Genomic DNA, 21,967 nt, shown 5'->3' on the forward strand with positions numbered 1-21,967 from the left:
ACCTAGACAGCTTGGTATGACCCCCTTGTTTGGATGCGATGTCCGACAACTTACCTCATTCACCCCAAAGCAAACTAGAAGCTTTTGTCTGCCCACTGGGGCCACTGCAGGACTTGACAGCGGGGAGTGGGCAGAGAGAGGTGGGCAACATGAGTATAGGGCACGCCTCCCAGGAGCACCCACCAGAGCTCCAATCACAGCCTACAACCATACTTCTCAACTTGGGCAGTTTCACTGCTCAGGAAACATTTGGCAATGTCCAGAGACACTGGACTTCCCTTGTGGCTCAGATGGTAAAGGGCTTCCCTTGTAATTCAGATGGTAAAGAATCCACCTGCAATGTGAGAGACCTGGGTTCGATCCCTGGTTGGGAAGATCCACTGGAGGAGAGCATGGCAACCCACTCCCATTATTTTTGCCTGGAGAATCTCCATGGACAGAGGAGCCTGGTGGGCTACAGTCCATGGGGTCGCAAAGAGTGAGACATGACTGAGCGACTAAGCACAGCACAGAGACACTGGGTTGGCACAGCTGGTGCAAGGGAAATCTGCTGGTGTCTAGGGGTGGAGGCCAGGGTACTGCTTGACATCTCACAGTGTACGGGACCGCCTCCCGTGGCAGGCAATCGTCCCGGCCAGAATGTCAGCAGTGCCAAGGCTGAGGTGATGTGATGGTTGGGATTGTGACCTGGGCTGTGAGATTGGCAGGTGTGCTGTCAATCAGATCCGGGCATCCCCCAGCTTCCTCAGGAATGGTACTTGAACCGTCCCTAGTAAACACTGATAGGTGGGCCAAAGGCTGCTTAGGCTTCTCATTTAAGAAATATTGCTTTTATTTCTTTGGAAATGGCTTCTCCTCTTTTCTACTTTTAAATTTGTAGTGATTCCTAAGGTGCAGCAGAGCAGCCCCTCAGTCTCCCATCCCTCTTCTGTGGTGGGTGAACCACTAGCGTTCCCACCACCCGGGAGCACCTCTGAGGTTACTACGCTCAACGTGCTGAGACTGTGAGGAGGCGCTCGAAAAACGTTAGCCATCATCGTGCATGTTCACAGCCTGGAAACAAATTTGCTCAGTATGAAACTGCAGCTCTGTGAAAATTCTCTAATTAAAAAGCAAACACTGAAGTGCCGGGAACCCTTATTTCCACCTTTTATGTTTCACTGAAGATCTTCAGATCCAAATTGTCTGTAAAACTCAGCCTTTTCTTTGAAATGCACAGTAATTACCCGTAACTAGCTTGATATGAGTGCTGAGGTTTGTCCCTGGAAGGATTCTAAGACTTTAGCTTCCACTAACTAGAATTTGGCAGCTAATGACAGTCTTTATCGTTGGCCTAATTGGAGGGAGGTTCAGGATGCAGAGTCATCTGCCTGCTAATGAGGTGCCCGGTTTGATTAAAGCCTGTGGGCCTGAGACATCTTGCCTTTGGACCTCAAAGCACCAATGCATGTTTTTTTTCTGCTTTCCTTATCTTCCTTTCCTGGACAATCAGTGAAATCAGGATTCCACAGAAAAGGAAATAATTCAGGACAGGGTCTTTTGCCACCTTATTTGCTTCTGATGCCTGTTACACTGTTTCTGTCTCAGAAGGGGATGTTGGTGTGTGGAACACACAGTTCGCTGCAGTGAAGGAAAAAACTAATCATTTCTCTCCAACAGGATGGAAAGACAGCAGAAGATCTTGCGAAATCGGAACAGCATGAACACGTAGCAGGCCTCCTCACAAGACTCCGAAAGGTGAGAAATTGTGCTCTGAAATGCTCTGTGCTTTTTATGTGAAAAATTCTGTCTTGTCCCTTATAAACACTGAGAATGAACAATCTGTTGGACACACAGGTGGTACCAAAAGGCACCTGTCCTGGGCTGTGCTTTGCTTATCGATTTGCATAAACGTGTCGGCTACCTCTCTGGTTTCTTATTCTGTGTTAGGATTTGGAGATCACTGGCCTCTTTTTGCAGCCACTGTGCCTGATTTTCCTCCTCTCACCCTGTCTATAATACCTGCCCCCTGTGAAGTAGAGGGGAAATGAAAAAGCTGACCCTGCTTCTTTCTTTCCTAATGTTTCGAGCTCTAAAATATCACACGTGCTCCAGTTTATCAAACATCATGGCTGTAAGGTTTAAGAAGACATGACAAAAATAAATAAATGCAGGTATGCCTTTTCAACCCACATCACAGCAGTGTGTACTGAGAGACTTCAAAACAGTCACACCCTTTAAGTTAGGGATTCTCTGTCTGTGACTCTATCCTAAAGAAATGAAAGAAATGCATTAAAAAAAAAAAAGTTGTATGCATGAAGATGTTCGTTGCAGTGTTGTTTATAAAAATTGGCAATAAAAATTGGAAATGTTGGATGACCAACAATAATGTCTGATAAACTGTCATACAACTATATAATGGAATGGATTTTGGCCTTTAAATGTTCTTGGAGAGGTTTTAGTAACAGGAATTTGATGTTTAGGATGTTCCCAGGCTGCAAAGCAGAAGATGAATTATGTGCACATTATAATTCCAGCTATGTTTTTTAAAATACATAGAAAGAAAATGTAACAGTGGTGTCTTTGGGTTTTGCTTTCTTAATTGACAGTCTCTTCTTTAAATATAACTGTTTTTTCCAAACTTCCTAAAATAATCATGTAATAATTATTTTTAAAAAGGACAAATGTTATAGAAATTTTTTAAATCAGTTAATTTAAGTGTTCATGAAAAAGTATTATTTCAAATAAGCCCAGAGTATCCTACAAAGATCCTGCCATATAAATTGAAAAGTGCCTGGGGGAGGGATAACAATGTCTTAACTTTCACAGCTACTAAAAGTTTGAATTGATATAGTGGTCCCCTGGTCCAGGTTACAGGCGAAGGGCAAGGAGACACATGCAGAGGTTGGAATGATTTCAGTGCTTGGAGTTGGCCTGGGGAAGATAATGGACTTTCACACCTTTGTGCTTTGGAGTCTGTGAACTGACAAACACTGAGATCCCCCAGGCCGCTGCTGGGATTCAGTCTCCCCTTTAATCTAGTATTTCTGGAAAGAGATCCCGCCTTATTCACAAGTTCTTACAGGAAAAACTTAAATTAACTCTGGACTTCATGTTCTCCCACTCTGTACCACCACAGACTACCTCACTGTGAGGGAGAATTTGGACTAGCAACGCAAGGGGAAACTTTTTGTTTACAGGCAAAACAAGAGGGGGGAGGGGTGCAGGAACCTATGAGTCTGTCAGCAAATCAACAATGAACTTTCACATAAAATCTCCTCATCTTAAAATTCACTTTATTTGAAGTGATATTCAGCCAAATGAAACACAACTTCAGGCCAGATTGACTCAGAAGCCACCAGTTTGCAACCTCTGACTTTTGCTGGATTTTATTGTAGGGAGCCCCGCATTTGAGTATAGAATTCTATGTTTATAGACAGATTATCACACTTTAAAGGCGATTTTGTTTTGTTTTTTAATGGAAATAGTATCTTTTGCTTGTTTGTTTGTTTTTTAATATTTATCTATTTGGCCGCACCAGGTTTTAGTTGCAGCATGTGGGATCCAGTTCCCTGACCAGGTATCAAACCCAGGCTCCCTGCATTGGGAGCACGGAGTCTTAGCCAGTGGACCACAAGGGAAGTCCCATAATAAGGGCTGTTTTAAGTTGATTCCCCATTATAAAATTCATTCATAGTGGAAAGAAACCGATGCAAACCTGGCCTTTCCACAGTTTGAGTGAGTACACATTTTTACAGTTAATACCTCTAGTATGGTCCACTATTAGGAAGAAACATTTTATTAGGCTCAACACCTTAGCAGGTATATAAACATGCTGAAGCAGGTATTCTTAGGTTTCCCAAATTCCACAAAGCAGGATTTTAACCTGCCTGCCTCCACTGGTGCCATCGTTCTGCTCTGAGCCCAGCGTCGTCCTTACAGGTGTTTTGTGGGCTCAATTGGTGCACAGGCAGCCCCTCTCACAAGCGTAGCACTCTGGACAGTACTGTTGCCCCATCGTTCTGCTCTGAGCCCAGCGTCGCCCTTACAGGTGTTTTGTGGGCTCAGCTGGTGCCCAGGCAGCCCCTCTCACAAGCGTAGCACTCTGGACAGTAAGTACTGTTGCCCCATCGTTCTGCTCTGAGCCCAGCATCGCCCTTACAGGTGTTTTGTGGGCTCAATTGGTGCACAGGCAGCCCCTCTCACAAGTGTAGCACTCTGGACAGTACCGTTGCCTTGTACTTTCTTGCCTTGGAGTGCGGTTCATCAACTCAGCAACACTCGTTACATAGCAGTGCTTCAGGGAAAGGTGCAGCCTGTTCATCTTAAAGCAAAAATCAGCTGCAAGCCATGATCTTCCATGCTCTAATGGTCACCCCAGGAAACACCCTCTTCTGGCCAAGGGACAAGGCTTTTCCTTGGACTGTGCTTTGTTTTAGTGCCCATCTACCCCTTAGGAAGATACTTTCATTTAAAACCATTGCTATGCTAGATACAAGCCCAGATGTCCATTCCAGCAGGTCAGAAAAAAACAGACAAATGCCATTTAAAAAGACAGGAAGGAGAGCACTCTACAAGATAGCCAAGGCTGGGTGGATTGGATGGGTAGGGCTCAAAGCACTTTCTCCTGTTATCTGATTCTTGTATTTCTTGCTGTGCTTCAACCACTTTTATAATTAAGAATATAAATAGCCAGTGAAGCCGCATGCAGCTCAAGGAAGGGTGGCTGTCTCCAGACTGGAATTTTGAATTCAGTGTGGCATGGGTTCTTGCACAGTCCCAGTTTTGGGCTTTTCCTTTTTTTTTTTTTTTTTTTCCTTCCATTAATTTGTACTTTTGCTTTTTGATGTCTAGATTTTTTCAAGAGGGGAGGGAGAAGGAATATTATAGCGTTTAGTCTTTTACCATTATCCTATGATTTTTGTAAGGAGATGAAGAAAGTCATTACAATGCCTGTGAATATAGTACCTCATCCCTCTTGGAGCCCAGAATCTACTGGGAGATTCCCCTCTTGTCTTTGCTTTGAGAGGCAAAATATAGGGTAAAGGCTGAGAGCACAGACTCAGGAATCCCCACTCTGCCACACCTTCATGCTGGGTGAACTACCAATCTGCTTAACAGGCTGGGCCTCAGTTTCCCTGTTTGTTAAATGGGGTGAGTACAGTGCTACTCACAGGATGGTGGTAAGGGTCAGGCGGGTGGTGTAAACAATGTCCTTAGAGCAGTGCCTGCACACCCTGAGCACCGTGTGTTTGCCACAGTCGGCATCCTAGCTTGCATCCTGCAGACCACCCTCCAGGTCCAGGGGAACTATGGAGGTTCCCGTGGGGGCCCCCTCTTGTAACCCAGCCCTCAGGAGCAGATGTTGGGGTGTCAGCAATGGCAGCTGTGGCAGGGTACATTTGAGAGTCGTTTTTAGTAACAGCAACCATTGATGCTCAGTGTGTGTGGCAGCCCTGTAATTTTACATCCCTGAGTTGCGGATGTTCCCGCAGGAATCCCGGTCTCCACGAGGTTAAGCAACATGCTAATTACAGAGCGGAGACCCAGACCAAAACAGAAATGCATGCTTTCGGGGCTCAATCAGAGGCTCAGGACTTCTTCAGAGTCAATTCTCCAACAGCCCAGGATGGTCCTTCCCTCCGGTGGGGTCACCTGCTTGGTGGCAGACATGGGTCACTTCCCTCAAGGTAATGCAGAGCCCTGTGCCCTTCAGCGGAGTCTCCCCAACTTCATGTTCAAGATCCACGTAATCATTTGCTTTAATCATGCCTTCAAATGACTCTAGACCTCAGCTTTCCCATTAGCCAGAAAGGGAGGAGTTGACTGCCAAACATTTCTAACCATCCACTATCTTTTTTTTAAAAAAAAAAAGTAAATCCCAAAATAAATAACTGCTTGGGATTTCGGGACACCCGGTACTGGAACCTGGTTCTTGAAAATGATCATGATGTCCCAGTGTGTCCCTGGAGAATGCATCGCAGAGGGCTCGTGGGCGGTTGCCTTAAGGAGCAGGCTCTACCTGCAGAGAAGGCCAAGAAAGGCGATTTGTTTGCAGTGGCAACCTGCAATGGATCATCTGCAGGAAAAGACTGCCCACAGCCCTGTACAGTGGGTGAGGGGAACGGAAGAAGGTAATTTACACTGAGGGGCATTTTATCACCATTCCTTTCAGTATCATTTTCTGTTCCAGGTTGCAGTGTTTCTTACCAGGGAGCTGTCAGAATTTGGGGGTGAGTGGAACTTCCTGTCCTTGCAGGATGCAAGGACCCCCGAGGATTTAATGTCAAGCATCCCCTCCCACATTCACTGTGGAAACCGAAAAACGGCCTCTGTACCTTTCCTGACACCCCCGGGGGTGGTGCCACCCTCTGCTCACCCACCCCACGTGCATCCTAAGCGCAGTCATTGGGTGAAGTCTGTGTCCGGGACAGCAGCGGGGGGTGGCCGTAAGTTGCCTTGCTCTGCCATTTGGTTTCTCAGGGCCAGATTAGCAACAGAAATGGTCCCTGTGTTTTCACCTCTCATCAGTTGTCAAGCCTAGGAACGTGTTCTTAAACATCTGTTAGGGGTAAGCCATGGAGCTTTCTCTTCTGAAAACAGAACCAAAGTCATCTTGTTGAGCTGCATGGGGCAGCAGAGGGTGGGCTGGAGGAGAGTGAGAGGAGATGGCATCCCTAACGCAGGGGGCTGACCGTGGGAGGTGAGACGTGCAGCCAGCGCATCCGCGTCCGGGCAGGTAGGGGAGAGGGCAGCCGAGCTGGGGCTTGTGAGGGAAGGAAGAACACAGCACGCCTTCCTCTCTGACGCAGTTCAAGAGGAGATGGCGGGGTGGTGGCATGCGGGAGCCCATGGTAATGTCTGGGAGGGCCCACCATACACATCTCTCCCCAGCTGTGTGTTCCGTGCCGTCACATTCGGGGCTGAAATCAGCTGTGGTAGTGGTGTTTACACCACAGGAATCAGCAGACACTGGTCAGGCTTCACCTTTTACCCGAAACCCCAGCCTGCTCCCCAGCCATCCCCTGCAATGAGCTGGTTTCCCAGCACACCATTGCTTTAGGGGCCTCTAGAGGCCCCCTTATCTCAACCACGCATGGTAGGTATCACTTTCTTATCAGGAGCTGCAACCCTCTTCTGTCCTCTGTGTTCACCCCCACTGCTAAACAAAGCCCCCTTCAGCCCTCCAAACCTGTTCAAGAACAGTGTGGTCACTTAGCCAAACCAGTTCTCCTCCTAGACAAAGGGGAGCTTGTTATAACAGGCGGTGTGGGGGGTTGCACTTAGATTTTGTACTGGCATCCATTTTTACTGTCATATCAAGGTCTATTCTTTCCTGATTTTAAAACACTAATTTTAAGGGGGTTGAGGAGTCAGCTTATTTTTATTTTGTTTGATTGTCCTTCGAATCAGCTTTTCTGTAAACTGATATTAAAAGTAGTTGCTTTTCCTAAGTCTGAGACTAGATGGTGAAGAAATATGCCCCGGAATAGTTTGGAAAAATAGGACAAAGTTGGGAGCTTGCCCAAAATTTAGAATTCACCACAAGTAAACTGCATTTGCATAATTAAGAGTTGCTGCTCCCATCCTGTGGGTCTAATTGCATCCTGCCACGTGCAGAGAGCCGCGTCACCTCTCCAGTTCTCTTATCTGTCTTTCCCAGATGGGAGATGGCTCTCGATCTCCCATCAATCTAGCTGTTTATCACTTTTGCCGATGAGAAAGTGAAAGCTGAATTGCCAGGGGGTAGAAGGTGCTGGAAGAAAGGAAACTAGAAGCCCGTGTCGACTTTATAGTCAAAATGCAAAAGTAGAGTTATTTTATTTGGTGGGAATGTTTAGGAGTCTGAGCCAGGGAGACAGCATCTCAGTAGCTCTAAGAAAACTGCTCCAAAGAGGCAGGAGGGGAAGTCAGGCTATATACAATTTTGTAACAAGGGAGCAGGCATTTTGAGCATCAAAGATTGGGTATCAAGTTAAGGAATTTGGCATTCTGTGTATGGGGAGATGCAAGCCTCTGGGCTCACTGAGTTCGTTCCTCTCAAACGCACCTCCACTGTCTGGGGCCACCCCTGTTCCCTCGTTCACCTTGCTTCTTGCATTCCCCCAGCTCCTCAGCAGTCACCCTTGGGGGTGGCAGCTCTGCACTTTCGGGAGCTCTCATTCACATTTGGAGGCCAGAAATCGCTGATGGCTGTGACATTTCTTGTTTCTTAATATGGCAGGAGATGTTTTCATTTCACACGAGGGTTCACCAGGGCTTCAAAAAGCAAGGCAGTTACCAAATAATGCTCATCTAAAAGATAATCACAGTGTCTACCGTAGGAAAAAACTATGAGAGACCAAGTGAAGGAAAGAGGCAAGACCAGTCAATAAACAAACAAGAAAATGTGAGATAGGCTAGGGGGTGGCAAACAAGGACCTAGAGCCAAAACTGGCCCCTCACCTGCTTTTATAAATAAAGTTTTATTGGAACAGAGCTATACCCCTCTGTTTACTCCTGTCTGTGGCTGGTTTCTAGATCCATACATGGCAGTCACAACAGAGACCACTAGGTTCTTTACAGGAACCAGCCAGAAGAAGAGCTGGCAGAAGACAGAGGGAGCAGTGAGTGAAACGGGCCTGAGAAAGTAAAGAGTTAGAAATAGATCAAAAAGGAGGGAGCTATGGGGGTAGCAGCAGAGTTTGAGTGTGATTGTTGGGGGAGAGGACGGTGCCTGAGGTGAGCAGACAGATAGGCCTGGCCTGGAAAGGCGATCGGGTACTGGCCCAAGTGTGTTAAGTAAGTTGTTGTTCAGTCGCTCAGTCGTGTCCGATTCTTTGGAGCCCCATGGACTGCAGCACGCCAGGCTTCCCTGTCCTTCACCATCTCCCAGAGTTTGCTCAAACTCAAATCCATTGAGTCGGTGATGCCATACAACCATCTCGTCCTCTGTCAACCCCTTCTCCTCCTGCCTTGGGATTTCCCTCTGACTGCTCATACCCAGAAACCAGATAGAAGGTGGTCTTGGCAGCCAGGCGAGATGGGACGGCTGCTTGGACTGGTACTGTTCAGGCTCAGTTACTTTGTGAAGTTGGGGCAGGAATACAAATGAGAGCTCGCTATCCTGTGTAAATATTTGAAGTATGTGGTTAAAGCTAACGGGGAAATTCTGGCCTCCCATTACACAAATGCACCTTTGTGAACACCTGGAAGCCTGAGTTCCGGTTTAGGGTTCTGGTTCCTCAAGGTCCCTGCTGCTTCCCCTGCCATCTTCCCACCCTGCACCCGAGGCCTTGCCACATCCCAGCCACATCCACCAGCCTGTGGGGTCGAGGGGATTGGAACACGCGAGAATATTTTGAGGCATGAGTCAAAACTTAGGGAACCCAGAAGTCCTGACCCTCCTCTCCTCTGGGCAGTGTCCCTGCTCACTCTGCCCTGGCCCAGCCAGTGAGGGCCTGACCGGACTGGGCACTGGGGCATCTTGGAGCTTCTGTTAAATATAGACCACACTCTGCCTCCAAAGAAATCAGCATTCTTCCACCTTCTCGAGCTAACCAGGAGCACACTGTACCTCTCTCTGCCCCCGCTATGCATCAAAACCAGAGTGTGCATGGGAGAGCATACACACTAAGGCTGCTGGAAGCTGCCTTCTTGGGGACAGACGCTAATCTGAGCACGCCACTCGTCCCTGCTGCGACATCTAATGGTGAAAAGTGGAAGTGCACCACCCACCAGGAGGAGAGAGATGTCAGAAACTTCTTGTTGCAGAGTTGTTCAGTCACTCAGTGTCTTTGCGACTCTTTGTGACCCCATTGACTGCAACACACCAGGCTTCCCTATCCTTCACCGTCTCCTGGAGTTTCCTCAAACTCATATCCATTGAGTCGATGGTGCCATCCAACCATCTCATCCTCTGTCACCCCCTTCTCCTCCTGCCTTCAATCTTTCCCAATATCAGGGTCTTTTCTAATGAGTTGGCTCTTCACATCAGGTGGCCAAAATACTGAAGCTTCAGTATCGGTCCTTCCAATGAATATTCAGGATTGATTTCCTTTAGGGCTGACTGGTTGCTGTCCAAGGGACTCTCAAGAGTCTTCTCCAGTACCACACCTCTGTCCCAGAGGGCTGTCTCAAATTCTGTGTTCAGATTCTTCACGGTTCTTAGTGAACACCAGTGGGGAGGGGCCCTCCTTGAGGACAAGGTTAGATTTCCTTGGGCTGAAGACTCGAGTGTATTCTGCTTGTCCTTGCCTTTAAGCAGTTTCCCAGCCCATCTTCCCAAGAGCAAAGTAAAGGGCGAGGGTCCCTCCCAGTCCAGGCCAGCAGGTCCTGACTGCAGGGAAAGGGAGGGCAGGGAGATGTGTGAAGGCCCTGGGCAGAGAGCAGGGATGTGGGATGGCTTGCAACCCCTAGACCCCTTTCTTTGGCCATCAAAATATTTTTTCTCACCTGCCTGCCATTCATCTCCACTTGAAAGGTGAGAATGTGTATGTGTTTGTATGATCGTCCCAAAATCGAGGACACTATAAAACCTGAGCTGTCAGTCCCATAAAACAGTATTTTCTCGGACAAAACAAGATTTCTTGAGGATTGCTACATTTGGGAAACAGCATGAGAGCTAGTGATGGATTCTGACATGAACGCAGTCCCTGCAGAAGAAGGTTCAACATGTATTTCTGATTGAAATCTGTATTTCTTTAAAAAAAGATGCTCCCCTGGAGCTCCCCAAGGACATGGAACCTGTTAACACAGGCCAGCCGTCCAACTCATTTGCTTAGGAAAAATGAGGTGCCCGAGTGTACCCTTTGTCTGTGCAAATCCAGAGTGGGGAGGCGGGGTGCACTCTCAGCCTACTGACCCTTTTCATAGCAATGACTTATAAGCCTTACTTTAAATCAGGACTCTGCACTAACTGGGACGTGTTTTCTTAGTATAACGAACTGGAAATGGCCCTTGCTGGATATTCGCAGTCCTAGGACTAATAACTGAAGCACAGCCCAGCTTTGAGTTTCTGTTCTCAACTTTGTAAATCCTTGCTTGCTCCTCCCCGCTCCCCACTCCCCTTCTAGAAACCCATCACCTCCCTTTCAGTGACAGCAGTGGTAGAAGGGAAACCTAATTCTGTCTTCACCTTGGTCAAGAAAGGGCCTTGACCCCTCTGAGCCTTGGTTTCCACATCTGAAAGGGAGAATGACCACATTAACCACAAAGGTTGAGGTTTAACGAGGAATGTGAGAGAAAGCACAGTGTAAGCTGGAAGAGACAAACCTGGAAGTTACAGCTGCAGACAGGAAATGCATCTGTCGCCAACTCCTAGGGGTGTTCATGAAAGAATAGTTCAGGACCCTTGTTGAAGACAGTAGGATGGACTATTTGGGGGTACTGCAGTGCGTGCGGAGCAGAGGAAAGAGATCACCTCAACCCCAAATTCAGCTAGGACAAGCGTGGATTTATAACCAAGGAATTGGGTGGGGTTCATGGATGGAAAATCACTAAGACAAAACCCAAAGGCTAAGGGGTTTCTTGCTAGAAAGCCATGCCTTGGATTCTTTCATGAGATGGTCAGCCAGCTGAGGCCACAAGAGGAGATGGAAGGGAGGCTCAGGGGAAATGCAGTTGTTTATATCATTGGTCCCAGAGAGACAGGGATTAGGGTTGGGTCACGGAGCTCAGACTCAGTTAAGCAGGGGGAAGCAGAGAGCCCCTGGGGCAAGTGCTTTACTGGGGTCAGGGGGGTACACAAGGAAAGGTGCAGGGCATGTCACTGGGGCATTTGAATGTCAGGGGTCACAGTGGGAGGGTCGGAAGGGGAACCTGTGTCTGAGCCCACTTACACATTGGTGTACCTGGGCTGGCGCTGACATCCTCTGTGGGGATGTTGAGGCAGCAAACATAGGAAGTTTTAAAGATTATAATACTCATCAGGATTATTGCTGAAGGCAGGGCAGGTGCTCAGATATCAAGGCTGGGCATGAAGAGTTTGCTCAGATATCAAGGGGGAGGGATTTCCTCTAAACTTGACCTTGCAGGATTCTTGTTCATCCTGGACTAACCAGGCTGACACAGCCCACCGTCACCAGCCCCTCTTCCCTCTTTCCTCCATTTCTGGGGCTGACTTGGGAGCAGGCAGACAAACCACCAGCCACTGCTAGCCCACCACTGCCCTGAGTGGAACTGGAAGGAGCAGAGGGCACTCAGTCCAGGCAGCACTGAGCAAGGCCGAGACACACCCTCTCTCAGTGGCGTGGAACAGGCCCACGTTGGTTCAGAGCAGCTGCTGGAAGCAACGGGGTAACACCTGTGTCCGAGGGTTACTGCAGTCTGCTCAGGCTTAGGCCCAGACCTGCAGGACTCGTGTGAGGGAACAGAGGTACCCTCACTCCTTCGCACAGGACAGATGTGTTGGCCCAGCCTCAGAGTGTCAGGATCAGAGGACACAGAACAGACAGAATAGAGCAATGCTATGGGTAATGCCCCCAGATTCAGTGATGGGACTAAAGCCAGAAGCAGGTTTTCTGCCTTTGCCCCATCTCAGGAGAAGCACATCCTGGCTTCACGCAAAGAATCTGTCCGTGTTAGTTAGCCATGTGTCATGGACTAGGTGGAGAACTTTTTTATTTATTCATGAGATACTCCTAAAGGAGGAGGCCGCTCCCAATTCAGACACTCACTGTGCAGTGGGTGGCACTAGTGTTAAAGCACCCCCTGCCAGCGCCAGAGACATAAGACACGTGGGTTCGATCCCTGGGTTGGGAAGATCCCCTGGAGGAGGGCACGGCAACCCACTCCAGTATTCTTGCCTGGAGAATCCCATGGACAGAGGAGCCTGGGGGCTACAGTTCATGGGGTCGCCAAGAGTCAACACAACTGAAGCAACTTAGCATGCAGCACCCACAACTTGAAGGTAGAAGGGCTAGTTTGAAGATTAAATTATAATGGAAGGTGGTAGATTGTCTTCATGGGCTCATCTGCCACAGTAAATGGCATCAGGGAGAAGCCCCTGCCCCATTTCTTCTTGCCTGATCAGCAGCACCCCAATGAGTAACTGCCTCAGAATAGAGCTTTTCAACTCCTGTGCTGACTTGGGTCATAATTCAGGGGAACTGCTGGCAAGATACTCCAGCCCTTTCCACCCAGTGCTGCATTTTGTCTCAGTACCTGCTGAGATTTGAGGTTAAGAGAAGAAACCCAACAAGGACAACCTCATGTGCTACAGATCACTGTCCAAACTGTGGTTTCCAACCCCTCGGAGAACCAATACTTTCTAACAGTTGTCCCCAGCCTTTTGGATAGGGGAGTGGTTCGGGCAGTAATTTGAACCCTGGGGAGCGGTGGATGAAGCTTTGCTGCTCACCTCTTGCTGTGCTTCCTGGGTCCTAACAGACCAAGGACTGGTGGGGGGGTGGGGACCCCTGCTTTATAATGTACATTTTGTGATGCCATCATTACTCTCCTGAAATAAAACTCAAAGGTAACAGTGTACCTACTGAGGTTAATTTTAAAAGATAACAGAATGCCCTAACTGTAATATAACAAAGACATCAAAGTAATATATATGTGGTATAATAGAAGGTGTTTCAGTATGTAATTGCAGAGCTTAGGCAATGAGGAGATGTTGTTAACTTGACAGACACTTGGGCCCATCCACAGAATCACCGAATGTAACACCTACAGATGCCAAAGATGTTGGAGGGACAGCAACTCAAAACAGCAGCAACAGGCTGATGTTTTAGAAGAGGGGATCAGAGCTTCTGAAAGATTAAGTGGGAAAGGATGTGTGTATAATTCCCCCAACATATACAATTGTTGCACTGCTGGGAAAGTCAGTATGTATTAAACCATACCCTCTCAGAACCCTCACGGTCATATTAAAATGCAGTTAAGTCCTAAGTTCAGGTGATCACAAACAAGGTCTTTCTCTTATATAAATGCTCAGCAGACACTCAGAAGTCAAGCAGACTCGGGAGAATTCATCCCATTCACAACATTGTGTGTACATATCAAGAGCCCAGCACCCACCTACCCACTGCCCGCCAGCAGCATCCCCCAGCACTGGGAACTAAAACTGCCAGCATCCATTTTCAAAATGCCAGCTCCTGGGCGGTGTTCCCCTTGTCAAGAAAGATGGGTCGGAGTTTACCAGGAGGAAGCGGAGGAAGGAACGTGGGAGAGTTGTGAGCTTGCTACCAGGGCATGAGCCTGCCCTAGGGCTCCCATCCTGTGTTGGTGGTGGAAACTGAAACAGTGGCTCAGGAGGAGGAAATGAGCTCTAAATCAGCACCTCCTAGGATTTAGGTCTGGAAGCAGGGGCCCAGCCAGGCCTGAGATCTCACTGAAAGGAAAAGGCAGACCCTTAGCTCTGAAGCACTCCTGCATGGGTCATCCTGTGTACCTCATTTATGTAGCACCCCTTTATTGGCCATCCTAGGTGGGCCAGGTGCTGGGGATACCGTCCTGCCCTCAGGTTGGCCTCTGTTTTAGAGGGGAAGAGTATCACATGATTACCCTCCAGTCCAGGGGGTCACGATGCAGAACCAGGTGTGGGCTGGAGCCTGCCCGTGAGGAAACTTCTGGGAGAGGTCACAGCAAGATAGGTCTCCTAGGGTGCAAGGAGTTAACTGGCTAAAGCATAGGGAGTCATCGTGGGTAGGAGAGAAGGACTCGTCCTCGGGCTGCAAGCCAGAGGCTGTTATTACACAGCTGGGAGCTGAGAGCCAAGAGGGTGCGTGGGGCCAGGATGGAGCTAGGGTGGCATGACCAGCGTTCCACCACGTAGCCCTTGAGGTGGGTTCTCCGGGTGCATGGAGCTCCTCGCCAGCACCATCTCTTCAAAAGCACCCATGTTACATTTGATAGGACATTGTTCGCGTGTCTGTCTCTCCTCAAAGCTGCGGATCTGGGGCTGGTATAGACCTTCCTGGTCTAGCACACAGGAGGTCCTCCGTGAATGTTTGTTGATGAATCTGTGCATCAGCCAGGGCTGGGAAGACTTCTGCTTCTCCCTGTAGGGCTGAGAAAGAAGACAGCAGAAATGTGATCATGTCCTGCAGGCCCTTCCTCAGCATTTAACTTTGTACCTTGTGACGCCCTTTTTCTTATCATCTTGGACCTCCAGAATGTCATCAAGGAGCAGGACTTTCCCACACAGAAGGGGCAGGTGCCCTGGCCAGTCTAGACTGCTTCCCAGAAATTGTTTTACCTAGTTCATCGTGCGTCAAAGTGCAATGGAAGTGGGCAAATCCGTTAAGACAGAGCACATCGGTGGTTGCTAGGGGCAGGGCAGAGGGAGGGCTGGGAAGTAACCACCAACAGGTACAGAGTTTCCTTGTGGGGCAGGTGAAAGTGCTTTGGGACCAAATAGCAGCGATAGTTGTACATGTAGTAAAAGCCGCTGAAAGGTCTGTTTTAAAATGGTTAAAATGGTGAATTGTATGTTACGTCTCGCTTCAGTCGTGTCCAACTCTGTGACCCTGTGGACTGTAGCCCACCAGGCTTCTCTGCCCCTTCTCTCCAGGCAAGAGTACTGGAGTGGGTTGCTATGCCCTCCTCCAAGGGATCTTCCCTACCCAGGGTTCAGACCTGCATCTTATGTCTCCCGCCTTGGCAGCAGGTTCTTTACCACTGGGGCCACCTGGGGAACCTATGTTATGTCTGTTTTACATTAAAAAATTTTTAATGTCATGGGGACAGAACAAGAGGTGTCTACCACATGAGGAGAAATTGCAGACCTCCCAGAGTACAGACTTCCAGTTAGAAATTAAATAAACTTTGGGGCTATAATGCACAGCTGTTGACTAGAGTTACTAATACTCTACAGCACATTCAAAAGTTGATGAGAATAGATCTTTAATATTCGCATCACAAAATATTTGCATCACAAAAAAATATTTTTACTGTGGATAGTGATGGATGTTAACTAGACTTACCAACATGATGATAATTTCACAATAGATACAAACATCAAATCATTTACATTGATTTGAAACTAATGTTATAATAAGGTTACTTTTACCTCCTTTTTTTTTTTAAAGGCAAAGAAAACTCACAGACCAGAAGGATGCCCTGGGGGTCTTTTGTTTTGGGGGCTGTTTTATGTTTTTGTTTATCTTCTACCCTCACTGCACAGCTTGCAGGACCTTAGTTCCTCCAACCAGGGATCGAACCTGGGCACGGAGTCCTAACCATCGGACGCCCAGGGAGGTCCCAAGCAGCAGGGTCTTGAACCGTGGGAATCGGCATGTGCGTTTTGCTCAGGGCCTGCTCTTCTCCCTGACTAAGGGCCCCGTTTCATCTCTATTCAGGACACACACCGAGGACTCTTCATCCAGCAACTGCGACCCACACAGAACCTGCAGCCAAGAATCAAGCTGAAGCTGTTCGGCCACTCGGGGTCTGGGAAGACCACTCTGGTGGAATCTCTCAAGTGTGGGCTGCTGAGGAGCTTCTTCCGAAGACGCCGGCCCCGGCTCTCCTCCACCAACTCTACCCGGTTCCCACCCTCGCCCCTGGCCTCCAAGCCGGCAGGTATGCGTGCACTCCACCAGCCCTTGTCTCTCCACTGGGTGCTTCCAAAGTCAAAGCCTGGGAGGAAGGGTGGCTTAGTTTTGAGCACTTGGCCCGAGGCTGACCGACTCCTGGCGCCTTGGTGGCTTCAAGGTGTGGGCCCTCTGGCTCTTGGCCCTGTGTCCACCTCACTCTTGGGCAGCAAGTACACCCTGCCCCCATGCTAGCAACGAAAGGGCCTCGCTGAACTCACTGTCCACAGTCACAGACATGCAGAATAGCACAACCATGTCATATTCTGTTCAGGACTCTGCCCTTGAAGACGCAAAGAACTGGGACTGACACAAATTCAGGGTTGCACAGATGGAATATCAGTTCCCAGGAGGGTCCTCTCCCCTGACACTCCTTGGAATGCTGTGCGCACGTCCAGGAATGCAAGAACACAGAGCAACAAATCTGGGTGCATGGGGAGGCCCGTCCACGCGTATCTGGAAGTGGGTTGGTGGATTTGAAAGTCTCCTTAATGGTTTTTCAATTAGTCCATCTGCTCACCTGGGCCCTGGTTGGAAAGCAGATGTTGCCATCTACCCCCACCTCCCACAGACACAATTATCAGTGGACTCACACCCAGAACTGCAGGATGACCTGTCCCTCCCAGGGAGAAACACCTGAGATGACCAAGAGGAAGCTGAACAGTCTGAGGTGTTGTTTTTCCTGCCCCCCACCTCGCTTTTAGAGTAAGGGAATGAAGTTTTTCAAAAATAGGAATATGGACCTTCAGAGACTTTTCTAAACAATGTCATTTTTGAAGCTCTGTGCCTCAGATTCACTTTCTGTACATAATACAAAGGTGTCATACCTGTTACCTAGAATGAAAACAGGTGTTTCAAAGTTTTGTTTCTATGTAATTTCTCTCTCCACGAGGAAAGAGGTCTGGGCAGCCTTAGTAGGGTGAGGGACCATTGACTGAGATCTTCATGCCCCTTTCAACTTTTTCGCTCTGAGCACAGCAGTAGGATTGAAACCAGGGGAAGAAGTACAGCCAAAAAGGACATATAATTGGAATGATTATAATACTGCTAATGCAAACGGAGCACTAACCGTGTGCCAGGAACTGGGCAAAATGGGGTACGTTTGACACCTCATTTAATCCACGTGACAGCTTTATTGGCTTTTTTGCCACCCTTTTACTGAAGCCTTGAGGGGTCAGATACACTGCCTAGAGTCACGCAGCTGGCAGTTCATGAAGTGTCTGGCTCCTGAGCCAGGGCTTGTTAATAATGCTTATAACTCCATCTGACCTGGGGCATATTTATGCTCACATTTTCCATTTTCCACTGTAATTTTGCTCAATTTCAGGATGTAATATAGGTTTATACCTTCTCAGAAGCCAGTAGTTTTCCAGATTTAACCATTAAGTTCAGCCTCTGTGTGTGGACACTGCCAACCTTTGCTTAAGGTTCAAAGTGAGCTTCTATAGCAGTTCCTGGGGTCGCCAATTCTCACCTGCTGTGGGTAAGGTCACTCCAGTCTCAATGACTTGAGGCTGGGAGGTGCAGCGGGAGGGAGGCAGAGAGAAACAGACAAAGAGCAGAGACAAAGATGGGATCTATACAGATCCATGATCTGGAATTTTCACTAGCCATATTAGATATGATTTATGGTGCAGGGGGCATCCCTTGTGGCTCAGCTGGTAAAGAATCTACCTGCAATGCAGGAGACCTGGGTTCGATTCTTGGGTTGGGAAGATCCCCTGGAGAAGGGAACGGCTACCTACTCCAGTATTCTGGCCTGGTGAATTCCATGGACTTTACAGTCCGTGGAGTCGAAAAGAGTTGGACATAACTGAATAACTTTCTCACTTCACTGATGCTGCAGCTCATGGGCACACTTCAGGTGACATACAGGCTCTCCAGGAGGGAGAACAGCTCTACCCTCACTTCTCAGAAGTCGGATCTCCATTCTTCTTCCTCTGATCAGTTCCCATGTCCAGAAGAATCCAGAAGTAGACTCTTGATAAAACACAGCTCACGATGGCTAAAGTGAAAGAAAGAGCTGTTGCTCAGTCATATCCAACTCTTTGCAACCCCATGGACTGTGGCCTTCCAGGCTCCTCTGCCCATGGGATTCTCCTGGCAAGAATACTGGAGTTGCCATTTCCTTCTCCAGGGGATCTTCCCCACACACGGATCAAACTGGGTCTTCTGCATTGCAGGCAGATTCTTTACCATCTGAGCCACCAGGAAAGCCCCTCAGGATGACTAGATTATCGGCAAATCACACTGCATCTTCCAGCCAGGGCTTAGAGAGACGTGAGTCATGGGGCTGAGTGACACAAGATTCTCTCAAGGATGACGGGTGCTCTGGACCAGATGAGTGTCCCTGACTTCGATCAGCACAGAGAAAAGTAACTTGGGGCGCAGGAATGTAAGGTCAGAGGTCAGAAGCCTGGTAAGCTGCAGCATTTTGTGCAGTATGAGGAAGGGGAAGGAGAAAAGTTGAATTAACTTCCAGCATTTGCAAATCAAGACACTTCACCTGAAAAGTTGGATATTTATTTGGTTTCTTGTAAAAAATAAAATTGGGAGCTCTGGCGACGCTGGATTCACGTTTCTACCTGGAGCCAGTTAGTGGCTGGGGTGAGGGGCATAGCACCATATTGAGGGGCCCAGGCTCTGCATTTTGCCCTGACCCCACTCAGCCCCCTAACTCCAGGAGGGGGAGCTCGGAAGTAGACTCCCCACATCTGTGTCTGAAATTTCTCCCTGTGACAGAAATGACATTTCAGCAGTACATTAGTGTGTGTGACCCTTGGGCTAAGGTCACTCCTAGTTCATCCCAAATCTGTCTGACCAAGGCCAGGCAGCCTCCCAGAGGGCCTGGGCAAGGATGGAAGAGGCCCACCCGGCTTCATGCCAAGGCGGCTGGTCTGCTCTGAGGGTGGCTGAAGTGTCTATATGGACAGTTCCTGGAGGTGACACGATTCACTAGCAGCTAACTCTAGTCCTGCTGAGGCTGATAAGAGCTGGGAGGCTGTGTTTTCTGCAGGAGGCTCTGTGTCAGGCCCTTCTCCTGCCCTGCCCAGTGCAGAGCCAGCAGGCCCCCGGCTGCGGAGTGCAGGCAGGAGGCACCAGAACATGAAGCCCAGACCCCTGCAGCCCCAGACCAGGCAGCCTAACAGTCACTTTCTGACCCTCACAAAACAGAAGCGGATCCTCAGGAAAACAGAGCATGGCACAGATATGAAGCACCAGGAGGGCCACCTGGCAGGGAACCAGCTGGGGGAGGGCGGCAGGCTCTGGGGGCCTTGCGTACAGGAGAAGGGACGGGGCAGCGTTTCTTTGTAAGGCATGAGGAAAGGCTGTTCTGGAGCATGGTCTTCAGGGAAGGAGGTCCGTTGCAGCCAGGCTCAGCTGCACCCCAGCTCTGGACACCTCTGACTTCTGCTAGGATGGTCAGGCCTTCCTCCTTTCACCAGGACAGATGCCTGCATGAGCACATTTACGTCACTCAGGCGGCAGGAAGGTTGTGGGCTTTTAGAAACTTGCCTTTTGCATTGTCCTGGAGCTAGAGGCTGAGCCGTCAGCCAGGAGACAGGATAGCCTGGCGTGGGGGACCTGGTGCAGCCGCTCACAGCACATGGCTGCCGCACACACTCCCTTTGTGCCACAGCTGTTGAACAGTGATTCTGCGGTAGGAAGGAAACCCCTGGTGCCAGGGGAGGAGTGAATGTCCAGAAAGAGCACTGCAGGAGGCTGTTGCCTGCTTACCAGAGAGCAGTGTTTGCAGGAAGTCTTTTCTGACCTGGATGCAAAAGTGGCTTCTCCATCGGGGCCTTCCATTTTTTACCACTAGAGGTCAGTGGTTAGCAAAAATGCTTTCCTCGTGATTTACACTTGATCTTAGCCAAAAGGCTGAGAAGCGATTTTTCCCTCGTGATTTTATTGTTTCCCTGTAAAGTTGTTCCTTAATAATACCGTATACAACAATGTCCTGATTTTCATCCTCCCAACCAAAACTGTCAGCGAGGTGCAGGAATGCCTGTCATCTACCGAATCTGGTCTGCTCTCCCTCGGCAAACCCACAGTGCTACTAAGACAAAACTTATTCCTGACAGTGGCCATCCCAGACACAGGTTTTGGAGCACAGGAAAATGGACACACCCATTCTTATGGAAGTCACATGGGTTTTCTCAGACTTGGACTAACAATCTCTAAAGAAATACACTAAAATGCCTATGTTGTTGGCCTAGAAGTTGCTGTTTACCTTTCTGTTTGCCAAGTTTCCTCCTTTTATACCAGGGCTGGGGGAAGATTGTGGGGCAGAGAACATATAAATGAATAATTCTTCCCATCTTATTGCACCTTCTTCCTCCCTTGTACCTGACCCAGCCTTTGAGCTCCAATTTTATCCTCCCCTCCAACCTCTTGAAAATTCCGATTGTCTTGGTCCTCCATCTGAAATGTTTGATCTTTCAACAAAGGTTATCTTTGTGTTTGGATCACCAGTTTTCAGGTGACCCAGGTGTAATGACCTTGCAGTGTCTGTCACTATTAACTCTGAACCAAAGGTACTAACTGTATAGTATGATTTAGTTCACTGAGCCCCTCCCAGATGCACTCTCAGAGCCCCCAGATGTGCCCACCCAAGTCCTAGCCTTCACCGTACTGTTGGAGGTCTGTTGGACAGACAAGAAAGCCAACAAGCGTCAGAACTGAGGACACACAGGGCTCTGCCCGTGGCCCAGGGGACCCAAACTGTGTTATTCAACTGATCTCTCACAAAGTTCTACCATTATTATTCATGATAACATCTTTAAAACTGGTTCTTTTTATTTACTAAAATGTATAGATTTGAAAATGAAATCCTTAATGTCCTTTCCATGAATAGAAAACCAATACCACTGCTACCAGTAAATAAAAACAGTGAACAGTGATGTGATGAAAATCTAGCTATATACTGTTGAAAGTGAAAGTCTCCCAGTCGTGTTGGCTCTTTGCAACCCCATGGACTGTAGTCTGTCAAGCTGCTCTCTCCATGGAATTCTCCAGGTCAGAATACTGAAGTGGGTAGTCATTCCCGTCTCCAGAGGATCTTCCCAACCCAGAGATCAAACCCAGGTCTCCTGCATTGCAGGCAGTTTCTTTACCATCTGAGCCACCAGGGAAGCTCATATACTGTTACCCCCTGCCTCCTTATTAAAAGGGGAGATTAGCAAGGATTGAAGACATGCTAAAGACTTAATGCCACAAACTGAGACTTGCCGCTAAAGCAATTTAAAAACTTTCAGGGGGATCTTTTAAAGGAATAGCTTTCTCACTGTGTGATTCAGCATTAATTAACGCTATGGCCTGCTACCATCTAAGATCATTTTTCATTCGATCTAATTTCTCATGTGCCGGAGTGATACTCATCTCACCTGTATCATCATCAGTCAGGCTCCTGGCAGGGATTTAATGAAAGGTCCAAGTCACAGACACAATTCACAGGAACATAAAAG

General features: G+C 48.4%; 1 protein-coding gene across 1 annotated transcript in view; it reads left to right on the plus strand.

The window, feature by feature from the left end:
- DAPK1 (death associated protein kinase 1) overlaps nt 1-21,967 on the plus strand; it is a 204,149-nt gene that overhangs the window by 168,452 nt on the left and 13,730 nt on the right. Inside the window, exons 18-19 of the mRNA XM_068974445.1 lie at nt 1,660-1,737; nt 16,266-16,488. Of these exons, the coding sequence (XP_068830546.1) occupies nt 1,660-1,737; nt 16,266-16,488 (301 nt within the window). The remainder of the gene's footprint in view (nt 1-1,659; nt 1,738-16,265; nt 16,489-21,967) is intronic.

Source organism: Capricornis sumatraensis, chromosome 6 (genome assembly GCF_032405125.1).
Source record: "Capricornis sumatraensis isolate serow.1 chromosome 6, serow.2, whole genome shotgun sequence".
Classification (NCBI taxonomy): Eukaryota; Metazoa; Chordata; class Mammalia; order Artiodactyla; family Bovidae; genus Capricornis; species Capricornis sumatraensis.